At 36.6% G+C, this 12675-nt stretch overlaps 1 protein-coding gene across 2 annotated transcripts in view; it reads left to right on the top strand.

The window, feature by feature from the left end:
- Positions 1–12675, top strand: part of Eml4 (EMAP like 4) — a 121217-nt gene that overhangs the window by 61506 nt on the left and 47036 nt on the right. For both annotated transcript variants that reach the window (XM_042675397.1, XM_042675396.1), the window contains 2 exons: positions 9165–9288; positions 11326–11475. In XM_042675397.1, coding sequence (XP_042531331.1) covers positions 9165–9288; positions 11326–11475 — 274 coding nt within the window. The remainder of the gene's footprint in view (positions 1–9164; positions 9289–11325; positions 11476–12675) is intronic.

Here is a 12675-nt window from a genome sequence, read left to right as displayed (position 1 = left end):
GGTATGGGCTCTTCTGTTAAGTAGCTTTATGACAAGCCAAATGACAGTTCTCTGAGTAGATTTCTAATCTGATTAGTATCTGTAAAACTTAAGTCATATGACATAGAATTACTACACAATTAATGTTTGGTCATATTGAGAACCTGAGTGACCAAAGTCCCTACTGAAGAGAAACTTGCTTAGTCAAACAAAAGAACTTACTGGTCAATAGATTCCATATTTCTTACAGTACTGTCGCACTGCTCTAAAATAATCTTCATTTTTGCTTAACTACCAGATCAGTGCAGTGAAATACTAACTGTATAGGATGGAAGAACAGTTATTATACTTAGGAATTGAGAAACAAGTTTTTTACTAAGTACCCATCAAAAATATTTATAAAGTTATTATATAATAGGTGCTATCTAAAATCCCATGGTAATTTGCTTTAGGCAACTTTTAAAATAAATAATATAAACAAAGAATTGGGGAAAGAAAGTCATGAATAGTCTTGTTCTAACAGTTGTCACAGGTCTCATATTACGTATCTTAGGCAGTTACTTATTTAGCAAATATTTATTGCTTATTTTATCAGGCTCTGTCCTGGTGCTTATAGCAGTTATAATGTGTGAACCCAGTGGAACTTACTACATAGGTGAAACAGATGATATGTAGACAAAGCAGGTAATTAATACTTAATATTGTAGGAAGTTATATATATTGGGGAAGATTAAGGAGAGTAGAAAATGCTATCTTACACAGAGTAGTCACTTCTGTGCTGTGATTTTTTGAGCTCCCTTAAAAAAGTAAGCGAAATGCATGAATATCTACAGAGAGAATTTCATAAATGGGGAAAGCTCTAAGTACTGAGCCCAAAGCAGGCACTTTCTTGCTGTATTAAGGAATAACAAGTAGGTTATTGATCGTAGGATATATATTTGCATTTGTTAGCTATTGAATTTATAAAATACATATTCATAAGCAATAGAAGCTTCATTATGCACCCCAGAAGGAGGAAAAGTGACTATAGTGGAGTGAAATGACAAATCATAAAAAATGGAAGAATCACAGACCTACAATGACAAGTTGGGAGTGTAGGTTGAGAAAAGCTAAAAATACCACTTGATGAATGAAATTAAGAGGGAGAAAGTTATTAAACATTGTTCATTTGATAATACATTTCCTGATTCTGAAACTTTTAGTTTCAGTGTTCTTACATATAATTAGGCTTAGCTTAAATGTTGGTAAGATCTTTTCAATAACTTGAAAGCTTTTTCGTGTAGTAAACAGAAAAATGGTTATCATTCCTTTGCTATATCTTCACTAACTGGCTTGTAAACTCCTTTTTTTCCAAGGATATCATATTTCTTTTTATAAGTAGTTTATGCCAGTTTTATAGGAGATATTTTATTGTTACATTTCCACACACCTTTATAATGTATTCTACTCTATCTCACTTCTCTATCACTCTCCCTCTTTCCTCTTCCCAAAACAATTGAAACAGGTTTTGCTTTTCTTTCTTTTTTTTCTTTTTTCTCCTTTTTCTTTTTTCTCTCCTTCCTTCCTTCCTTCCTTCCTTCCTTCCTTCCTTCCTTCCTTCCTTCCTTCCTTCCTTCCTTCCTTCCTTCCTTCCTTCCTTCCTTCCTTCTTCCTTCCTTCCTTCCTTCCTTCCTTCCTTCCTTCCTTCCTTCCTTCCTTCCTTCCTTCCTTTTGATACTCTGAGGGTATGAGGAGCACCCTAAGCTGTGGTCTCTCCATCTTCACCCTTTAAATTTAAAAAAAAATTTTTTTTGGGTCCAGTTGTGGGGCCTGAACTCTGGGCCTGGGCGCTGTCCCTCAGCTCTTCAGCTCAAGGCTAGCGCTCTACCTCTTGAGCCACAGCGCCACTTCCAGCTTTTTTCTTTTTGCCTATGTGGTGCTGAGGAATCGAACCCAGGGCCTCAGGCATGCAAGGCAAACGCTCTACCACTGAGCCACCTTCCCAGCCCCTAAATTTTTAAAAATTTTTATTGTAAAGGTGATGTACAGAGGGGCTACAGTTACAAAAGTGAGATAATGAGTACATTTCTTTTTGAACTCCTCTCTCCACCAAGTTGCTGCTCTAATGAGTATCATTGTTGCATTGGTTCACCCTTTGTTTTACTGTTTCTATGTGATTTCCCCTCTCCTTCCCCAAAACAGGTAAACTTATATACAAAACAAAGGGTACAGAAATAAAAAACAGTGTCAACAGAGAATAAACCAAAAGGAAATAATTCAGGGCCAGTTGTTTCTATGCAATAGAGGTCTAATTGTTGAGCATTTCCTCATGGTATCCAGTGCAGGGTCTAAGAGAAGCATGTGACTTGACAGACTTAATTAGTACATATTCTTTATTCTCATTTCCTTTCCATATCAATAGCTGCTTTTAAGGACAGTTTCTTTTCTTTTTTCTTTTTTTGGCTTGTCCTGGGACTTGAACTCAAAGTCTGGGCACTGTCCCTGAGCCTCTTTGTGCTCAAGGCTAGCACTCTACCACTTTAGCCACAGTTCTACTTTCAGCTTTTTGAGTAGTTTATTAGAAATAAGTCTCACGGGGACTTTCCTGCCTGAGCTATCTTCAAACTGCAATCCTCAAATCTCAGCCTCCTAAGTAGCTATGATTATAGGTATGAGCCACCAGCACCTGGCTCAACAGTTTCTTGGTTAATGAATCTAATAAAGCAGACACATGGAAAAACATTCCAACAATGCAAACAGATGCAATGAAAATAGTCTCTCATCTCAGCCTTCACTTTTCTATTTTCATAATTGCAAATAGTATTGAGCCTCCTTTATCTTCCTTGTTAGCCTCCCACTAGTACACCCTCATCCCTCTATTGGTCAATAGCTCTCATTGAGGTTCTTTTTTTGGGTCTGGTCGTGGGGCCTGAACGCTGGGTCTGGGCGCTGTCCCTCAGCTCTTCAGCTCAAGGCTAGTGCTCTACTCCTTGAGCCACAGCGCCACTTCTGGCTTTTTTCTTTTTGCTTATGTGATGCTGAGGAATCAAACCCAGGGCCTCATGCATGCAAGGCAAGCGCTCTTCCACTGAGCCACCTTCCCAGCCCCAATCATTGAGGTTCTTTATTGCTGTTACATATGTACTTTCAGTATATTACAAAACTCTTTACCCTCTTTCTTTTTCCTTTAAGGTCCCCTCCTAAATACTCCCTTAGTTTCATTTATGATCTGTTTATCCATAAAAATAATTATGTGTATGGGTCTTTATGTATGTACATGTCATGAATATGTATATTTTAAAAATCTAGATTCTACTTATGAGTGGAAACGTGCACTGTGTCTTTTTTTTTGTCAGTCATGGGGCTTGAACTCTGGGCCTGGGCACTGTCCCTCAGCTCTTCAGCTCAAGGCTAGCACTCTACCACTTGAGCCACAGTGCCACTTCCGGTTTTCTGGTGGTTTATTGGAGATAAGAGTTTCACGGCCTTTCCTGCCTGGGCTAGCTTTGAACCGCAATCCTCAGATCTCAGCCTCCTGACTGAGTAGCTAGGATTACAGGCATGAGCCACCAGTGCCCAGCTTCTGTATCTTATTTTTTGAACTTGTCTTGTCTCACTCAATATATGAGTGTCCTCCAGTTGCATTTATTTTCCTAGAAATAACATTCCATTTTTCTTCATGGCTGTGTAATATTTCATAGTGTATATATACATCACATCTTTATCCATTCATGTGTTGTTGGGCACCTCACTTGATCCAATCATATGGCTATTGTGAATAGTGCTTCAGTATACATGGTTAGAGTCTGTAAGGTCTGATAAGCACAGGTTCATATTGTCTGCAAATAGGAATAATTTGATTTCTTCTTTCACTATTTGAATCACTTTTATTTCTTTTTCTCACCTTATTGCTCTGGCTAGGAATTTTAACACAACATTGAATAAGAGCAGGGAAAGTGGACAGCATCCTTTGTCTTGTTCCTGACTTTCGGAGAAATTATTTCAGTTTTCCCCCACTAAATATGATGCTAGCTATAGCTTTGTTATTTGTACTTTAAAATATGTCTCTTCTATTCCCAACTTCTTCAGAGCTCTTACAATAAAAAACGTTGAATTTTATCAAAGGTTTTCTACAGATACTGATTCAATTATATAGTTTTTACTCTGTGTCCTATTATGTGATTTATTTGTGTATGTTGAACCTTCCTTTCACATCTCTTAATTGTGATGCATGATTTTTTAAAATATATATACTGTTGAATTCTGTTTGCAAAGATTTTACTGAGACTTACTGTATCAGTGTTCATCAAGATAAGTCTACAATTCTGTCTCTGTTGTATCTCTGATTTTGAGATGAGTATAATAGTTGCTTCATAGAGTGAATTTCATAGCATTCCTTCTTTTTCTATTTCATGGAAGAGTTTGAAGAATACTGTTAGCTCTTCTTTAAAGGCCTAGTCAAATTTGGCTGTGAATCCATCTGTCCCTGAGCTTTTCTTAGGAGACTATTAGTGCTTCAGTCTCATTGCCTGTTAAAGCTTTATTTAAGGGCCAGGCACTGGTGACTCATGCCTGTAATCCTAGCTACTTAGGAGGCTGAGATCTGAGGATCATAGTTCAAAGCCAGCCCGGGCAAGAAAGTCTGTGAAACTCTTATCTCCAATAAACTACCAGAAAACTGGAAGTGGCGCTGTAGCTCAAGTGGTAGAGCGCTCACCTTGAGCTGAAGAGCTGAGGGACAGCGCTCAGGCCCAGAGTTCAAGCCCCACAACTGACACACACACACACACACACACACACAAAGCTTTATTTAAGAAGTTTATATCTTGTTGACTCACTTTTGGTGGGTCAACTATATATCTTAGACTAAGCAAATACTAACTATAAATGAATTTATTACTGTAGTTGCTTTTTTTTAATCAACAATATCCTATAGAACTTATTTTATAATTAAACCATTACTGACCAGATTCAATTAAAAACATCTTGCTGAGCATTGATGGCTCATACCTGTGATTCTAGCTACTTAGGAGGCTGAAATCTGAGGATTGTGGTTTGTAGCCAGCCTCGGCAGGAAAGTTCATGAGAATTTTATCTCCAGTTAACCACCAGAAAGCAAGAAGTGGACCTGTGCCTCAAGTGGTAGAATGTTAACCTTGAGAGAAAAGCTCAAGGACACCTAGGCCCTATATTCGAGTTTGGGAAATTCCCCCCTCCCTGAAAAAAATGATTTGAGCTTTAGTGTTGAAGCTGAGTCAAATCAAGTTCTGCATTAAAGCTTGTATTCCTTGTATTCTCTTTATTCCAAATTTCACTGTTCCAAGAGTTAAGTGTAGAGATTAATTACATTTAATAATCCAATTCTGTCTACTAGTAGGTAACTCAAATTTCTTTCCCTCAATTATAAAACTGTTGCACATGAGGTATGTGCCTGTAATTCCAGCATTGGGGAAGCAAAGGCGGAAGGATCACAAGTTCAAGGCCAGCCTAGGCTACATAGTAGAACTCTACCTCAAAAAATTCAAAACCAGCTGGGCTACCGGTGGCTCACGCCTGTAATCCTAGCTACTTAGGAGGCTGAGATCTGAGGATCACAGTTCAAAGTCAGTCTAGGCAGGAAAGAAAGTCCATGAGACTCTTATCTCCAATAAACCACCAGAAAACCAGAAGTAGCACTGTGGCTCAAGCAGTAGAGTGCTAACCTTGAGCTGAAGAGCTGAGGGATAGCGCCCAGGCCCAGAGTTCAAGCCCCACAACCGACAAAAAAAAAAAAAAATTCAAAACCAAACAAGCAAAACATACTTCATACTGGTTTTACTGATCTCAGGCTTTACTTTGACCAGTCTGGTGACCCATTTGTTTCCATTGACTTTCCTGGTAGTTTACAGTGAGGACAGCTAGAAAGTAGTGCTGGGTAATATAAACATACCAGCCATAAAGTTTTTGATCATAAGGTGAAGAAGCCTGATAGTCTCAAGAAAACATTTGCGCGAGAACGACAACAACTAAGGGAGAAGAGTGCCTTCATCTTTTATCCGATTCCCAAGGTAAAGACTGTCTACTTCAAGAAGTGCCAAACTGGTGACCTATGCTATATGCAGTCCAAATAGGTATGTTTTCACATTGTGCTATATCTCCCTCTTTTTTTAACAAAGGGGCAAACATTTTCAAATTGCCAGATTTTACAATAGAGACGTACTCTTTCTCCTAAAAAATGAAAATATCTGTTAATAATGGGCCCACATACCTGACAGCTACTGCCTCCTTGGTTTGGTGTATTCAGTGTTGGGGACAGAGGCAGGAGTTAGGAGTTTGAGGCCAGACTTGTCTGAATCTCTAGACCTTGTCTTAAAAAAAGAATCCCCAAAGGCAGAGGAACAAATATTTGTCATTTTATATATTGTTTCATAGTATGGTGTCTTGTAATCATAATCTCAAGCAATAGATAGTATTATATACCAGAAAATGAGGACAAGTCTCACAGCTAATAAACAGTACAATTACAATTCAAATTCTGGAGTCTTTCCAAAGCTCTTGTTCTTTCTATTGTAATGTATTGTTTCTCTCTCTCAGTTCCAGGAATTTAATTTAAAATGCTTAAATTATATACTTGGTCTCCAACAAATATACTCACACTTTAAAGACAGAGAAAACATTTTTATCATAACATGTATTGCCATTTTTGTAGCAAGCACTAATAGTTCCTTTTAATTCCCCATTTAGTTGATTTTGCTACATGATAGTTAATAAAATCTGTATGGTATTCTTAGCTGTCTGTCTCTATTAATCTCATTGTATTTCTAACTCTTACTAACCATATATTCCTTTCTAAGTAGCAATAGAGGCATTTATTAACTTCTAATTTTTATTCAGATAGCATTTTTTGTATGCATTTCTGATAAAAAATCCTGGGAGAAATTCCAAAGGACAGTGTCTCTGTCTTCAGAAACTATAGTCTTAAAAGAAAAAACTAGAGAGAGTTATGTTTAGCAAGCAATACCTATAACAGATTAAATTTACAAAAAAGGGGCAAGGAGCAATAGATAATAATAATTACGCCAGGCGTTGGTGGCTCATGCCTGTAAACCTAGCTACTCAGGAGACTGAGATCTGAGGATCACAGTTCAAAGCTAGCCTGGGTAGGAAAGTCTGTGAGACTCTTATCTCCACTTAACCACCAGAGAACCGGAAGTGGCATTGTAGCTCAAGTGGTAGAGTGCTAGTCTTAAGCTGAAGGGCTCAGGGACAATGCTCAGCCCAGAGTTCAAGCTCCACAACCAACCCCCACCCCACCCCCCAAAAAAAAGAATAGTTGTATAAGGAAGATATTTAGTAGTAGGTGATCATTTAATTACTATCAAAGTCCAGCTATGCTAAATATACCAGAAAACAATGCCCACTCATATTCAAAAGTGATAGAGATATACATCATGTGGTATTTAGACCATAGTGTGGGAGGTTTTAGCCTTAGATCAAACCCTGAGGCCAAGTCCATTGTGAGTAATAACAATATAAATAACTTGAACTTCTCACCCATAAAACACAACTTTTAATGTGACTAAAAAACAATGCAGACATTTTGCAAGTGATTTGTCTTTCTTTTCATAGCTGGTATTATATAAACTATTGAATTACTGGATTTTGTTCTCTTCTTAGGTACCACAAGTCATTATTAGAAATCTTGAGATTGCATCAGCCTCTGGTTGATAGTTGCATTTTCAGATTGGTTCACTACTATTTTCATACAGTGCCAAGCAAGATGCCAATTGTTTAGACATTTCCTGTGCTTTTGTACTTAGTTTATTTCATTCTCTTCCCCTTTTGCATTCTTTTGTAACCATTTATAATCACTAACAAATATCAAGCCTTTCTGTATGTAGATCCTTGGAATGCTAAAGACAGGGATAGGTGGAATGGATTAGGGGTTGTTTTAGATTTTGGATGAATAAGAGACAATCTCATGGGCTGGGAAGGTGGCTCAGTGGTAGAGTGTTTGCCTTGCAAGCCTGAGGCCCTGGGTTCGATTCCTCAGTACCACATAAGCAACAAGAAAAAAAAAAAAAGAGGACAATCTCATGTTTAGTATTGTAAAACACATATGACAAATATTGATTTGATTCTAGACATTCATTCATTTATTTTTATGCTAGTCCTGGTGCTTGAACTCATGGCCTGGATACTATCTGTCCCTGAGATTCTTTGCTCAAGGCTAGTGCTCTACCACTTGAGCCATAACTTCTTTTTGTTTATTTGTTTGCTTGCTTATTGTTTTTGTTGGTCCTGGGGCTTGAACTCTGGGCCTGGGTGCTGTCCTTGAGCTCTTCAGTGCAAGGCAAACCCTCTACCACTTGAGCCACAGTGCCAATTCCCACTTTTGGTATGCTGGTAGGTAGTTTGAAATGAGAATCTCATAGACTTTTCTTCTCCAGGCTGGCTTCTGATGTGATCCTCAGATCTCAGCCTCCTGAGTCTAGGATAACTGGCATGAGCTATTGGTGCTTGGTTGTTCACTCTCAACTTTTTGCTAGTGAGAGATTAGAGTAAGGACTTTCTTGCCTAACTGGCTTCACTGGGATCCTCAGATTGTAGGCTATTAGTAACTAGGATTAGAGGTGTGTGAACCATCAGCACCTGGCTGGTTTTTCATTTTGTCTTGTTGCTTTTACTATTGACTTGTAGGTATTTCTTATTTTAGAGATTAACCCCATACTGGCTTTTTACTCTACTGATGGTTTCCTTTGCTGTGCAGCACTTTTTAGTTTAGAGGTCCTGTTTTGATGTATTATTAATAATTAGGTTGATCAGGTAGCGCTGTGGTATGGTTTTTGTCTAATCAACCAAATTCTCTTTTCAGCAGTTCGCAGTCAACAGTTAGAGAAATGTTTATTACTAAATAATTTTCTTTAGTATTTTTCTATTGCATCCATCCTGGCATTATAGAAATGTGTTAACTTGAACAGATAAATTATTAATTATGGAAAAAGCTATCCTCAAGGAAATAGTAACTTATTTTGTGCTACAGTGTTTTAGAATACATCTTTATAATATCACTTTTTCTGTATGCCTACTATATAACAAAACAACTACATATGAAAATAAAAACTTCTTTAGCTACTTTTGTCTTATTTTTTATTATAAGTTAACATTAATCTACTTTCGTACAATCATACAAAAATACATGTGACTTAACTTTTATGTTTCAACAGAAGGAGAATATATTAAAATGTTTATGCGAGGTCGGCCAATTACGATGTTCATTCCTTCTGATGTTGACAACTATGATGACATCAGAACAGAACTTCCTCCTGAGAAGCTTAAACTGGAGTGGGCGTATCCTTCTCTACCAAGACAACAAACCTATTTGCTTTGTCTTTAGAAGAAAAATTGGTTTCCAGCCTTTATATCTGACAGTAAAATAAACATAGCTACTTGATAAATTTAAAAGATAGCTCTAATCTTCTTTATATGCTACATATATTTTGCTACTAGCAACTTAAATTCATCAAAAATAATTCATAAAGGTTAAGCAGCATTCTTTGAACATGAACATCACAGCTGGTAATGGTGTGGTAGAAAAGGTACTGGACTAGAATTGAAAGTCTAGTGGTTGAGTTAGGGTCCTAATGGTTATTATTCTTTATAAACCTTAACTTTCTCCACTTGTATAAGAGGTCAGTAACTGGCTTATAGAGCTGTTATAAGACTTTAGTGAGAAAATAACTAAATATATGGCTCAATGATAGAATGTACATAAACAAAAGGCCCCGAGTTCAAATCCTATCATTTCTCCCTTTCAAATTTTTTTCATTAAACATTGTATAACCTGTGAAATAATGTATAATGTAAATCATTTTATTAAGAGCTTAAATTAATGAAGCTAACTATTTCCCTAATTCTCTGCTGGACATTGTTTTAAATAGCAATTTAATACAGAGATTTTCTAGTTTCACCTACAAACTGTCATTTAATAATCTCTTTAAAAAAACCTCTGAAACAAAAGCTAATAGTGTGACTTCGGCTCTCACCTGCCATTTTTCTTTCAACCTCCTCTTCAGACTCCTTAAAATTCTTTGCAGTAGACAGAAATCAACTTGGAAAAACTCACCAATCCTATGATTTGTTACAGCATCAACGAAAATGTCACTTTTCTCAGATGGACTTAATTTTACTCCTTTTTTCATCTAAAGTAGTCACTGTTTATGCTTCCTCTTAGCATCCCATTAAATTTATTTTTTTAAGTTTTTTTATTAAATTTCCTTTTATCAAAAGCTTTTTTTAAAAAAAATTTTTTTGGTCAGTCATGGGCTTGATCTGGGGGCCTAGGCTTGCTTTCTCTGAGTTTATTCACACAGTGCTCTCACTCTACCACTGAATCACAGCACCACTTCCCGTTTTCTAGTGGTTAGTTGAAGATAACAGTCTCACCAGCTTTCTTGCTGGGCCTAGCTTCAAACTCGATCCTTAGATTTCAGCCTCCTGAATAGCTAGGATTTTAGGTGTGAGCCACCAGTACCCAGGTTTATTTTTATTTTTTAATAGTTATGTAAAGAGGTTTCAGTTGAACATGTCAGTGTATAATGCAGTGCATCTTGATCAGTTTCATCCCTTTCATCATCATCCCCCTTCTATCCCATTCCCTTACCTAGTTTCATTTTCATTTATGTACAGTATTAACTGTATTTCTCACCTCTACTCCATTCAAGCATTAACCCTCGCCACCTGACATAAAACATGTCTTACCATGAGAATCCACACTTGTATATCATACGTTAGTCAATTTGATTGTATATAAATGAAAAGTATATTTGCATATATTTTCATGTTTTTAATTTACAAATGAGAGAAACATACACCTATTGTTTTTCGGAGCTTAACTTAACATTGCTTAATAGAATTTTTCCAGTCCCATCCATTTTGCCTGCCAATGACAGTTTTAATGGATAAATAAAATCTTTGTGTATGCATGTGCTTGCATGCACTCATGTACACATCTTCTTACTCTATTTTAGGGCATCTCGGTTGTTTATATAATTTGAATCAATTAATTTTCTTTCCATGTTCATAATAACCTATTTGAAGATTATTTTTGTCTTCTCCCAGAACATAGACCTCACATTTGCTTTGCTAAGAACTATGTTCAGCACTATACCTGATACCTATTAGATTATGAATTCAGTACATATTTGTCTGATGAATGAAGAAACTGACACAAACATAATGAAAGACTCAGAGTTGGACAGTGATAATCGTGGGATGAGTTTTCTAGTTCTAGTCCAGTAATATTTTCATTATACCTTGCTGATATCCTTTTAAAAATAGCTTAACAACCTGAATAATTGTTAAAAACCTTAACGTTTTTCTTTTAAGATATGGTTACCGAGGAAAGGACTGCCGAGCTAATGTTTACCTTCTTCCTACGGGGGAAATAGTTTATTTCATTGCTTCAGTAGTAGTACTATTTAATTATGAGGAGAGAACTCAACGACACTACCTGGGTCATACAGACTGTGTGAAATGGTTGGTATCATGTAACACATTCAGTTTTGCTCTCTTGTATCTTCATTTTCTATTTTTAAAATTTGGATTGTACTACAAATGTTTCCTTGTGGAAAACTCAGAATATAAGGATATTATAAGTGTTCAGTAAAATATACGTTAAAAAAAGAAAAGGTCTTATAATCTTTTAATATGGTAGGTGTAATATTGGCAGCAATAAAATATATATTCCGCTATAGATTACAGCTGGAATCTATATGACATTTTTTATGGGTTTCTGAGTAGGTTCTTATGCACATGACTTTTTTTTTTTTTTCTTTTTTTTTTTTTTAAATTTTATTTTATTTTATTTGAGAACATACTGTACAGAGGGGTTACAATTACATGGGCAGGATAATGCATACATTTCTTGCCAAGCATTGCAGCCTCCTCCTTTGTTTACCCTTCACCTCCCTTCCCAGCCTCCCCCCTCCCTCCCACCCAATCATACCCCCCACCCCTCCCCCCACCGACATTGTAAAGCTGGTTTTGACATGACATTTTGTACTTCTCATTGTTGCAACAGGTCCACCTGAATCCTTAAAGGACTTGTTTGTCCCCATCTCCTCCACATGTTATACTGACATCAAATATAGTGAAAGCGGGGATTACACTGTGGGGGAGGGACATACAAAGCAACAAAGAAATAATCTTATAAATGCGTTAGAAATACATGCATGAAAGAAACAAAAACATTAAAATACATATTTGAGGTTTCGTTTTCCTAACATCACATTATCTGACTTTTTCCGCTTGACTCATACCTATACTAGATATTGCAAATAAGGGAAACCATGGGACCTATGTTTCTTTGGGCCTGGCTTACTTCACTTAATATAATTTTTTCCAAGCCTTTCCATTTCTTAACAAATGGGGAAATGTCATTCTTTCTGATGGAGGCATAGAATTCCATTGTGTATATATACCACATCTTCTTGATCCATTCATCTACTGAGGGGCATCTGGGTTGGTTCCATGTCTTAGCTATGGTAAAGAATGCTATGCACATGACTTTTAAACTGGAAGCTTTACTGGGGGGGAAAGGTCATGGCTGAATAGGATCATAAGTATCTCATAAGGTACCTTTTTAATGTTTAGACTCATGATTATTAGGATATTGTACAAATATTGTTGAACTCAGAAATGATTAAAATATTTAATATTGCAGATTAATATATGTAC

The sequence above is a fragment of the Dipodomys spectabilis genome, unplaced genomic scaffold (assembly GCF_019054845.1).
Source record: "Dipodomys spectabilis isolate Male_0828 unplaced genomic scaffold, ASM1905484v1 ptg000026l, whole genome shotgun sequence".
Lineage (NCBI taxonomy): Eukaryota > Metazoa > Chordata > Mammalia > Rodentia > Heteromyidae > Dipodomys > Dipodomys spectabilis.
This window is presented reverse-complemented; position numbering and strand designations above follow the sequence as displayed.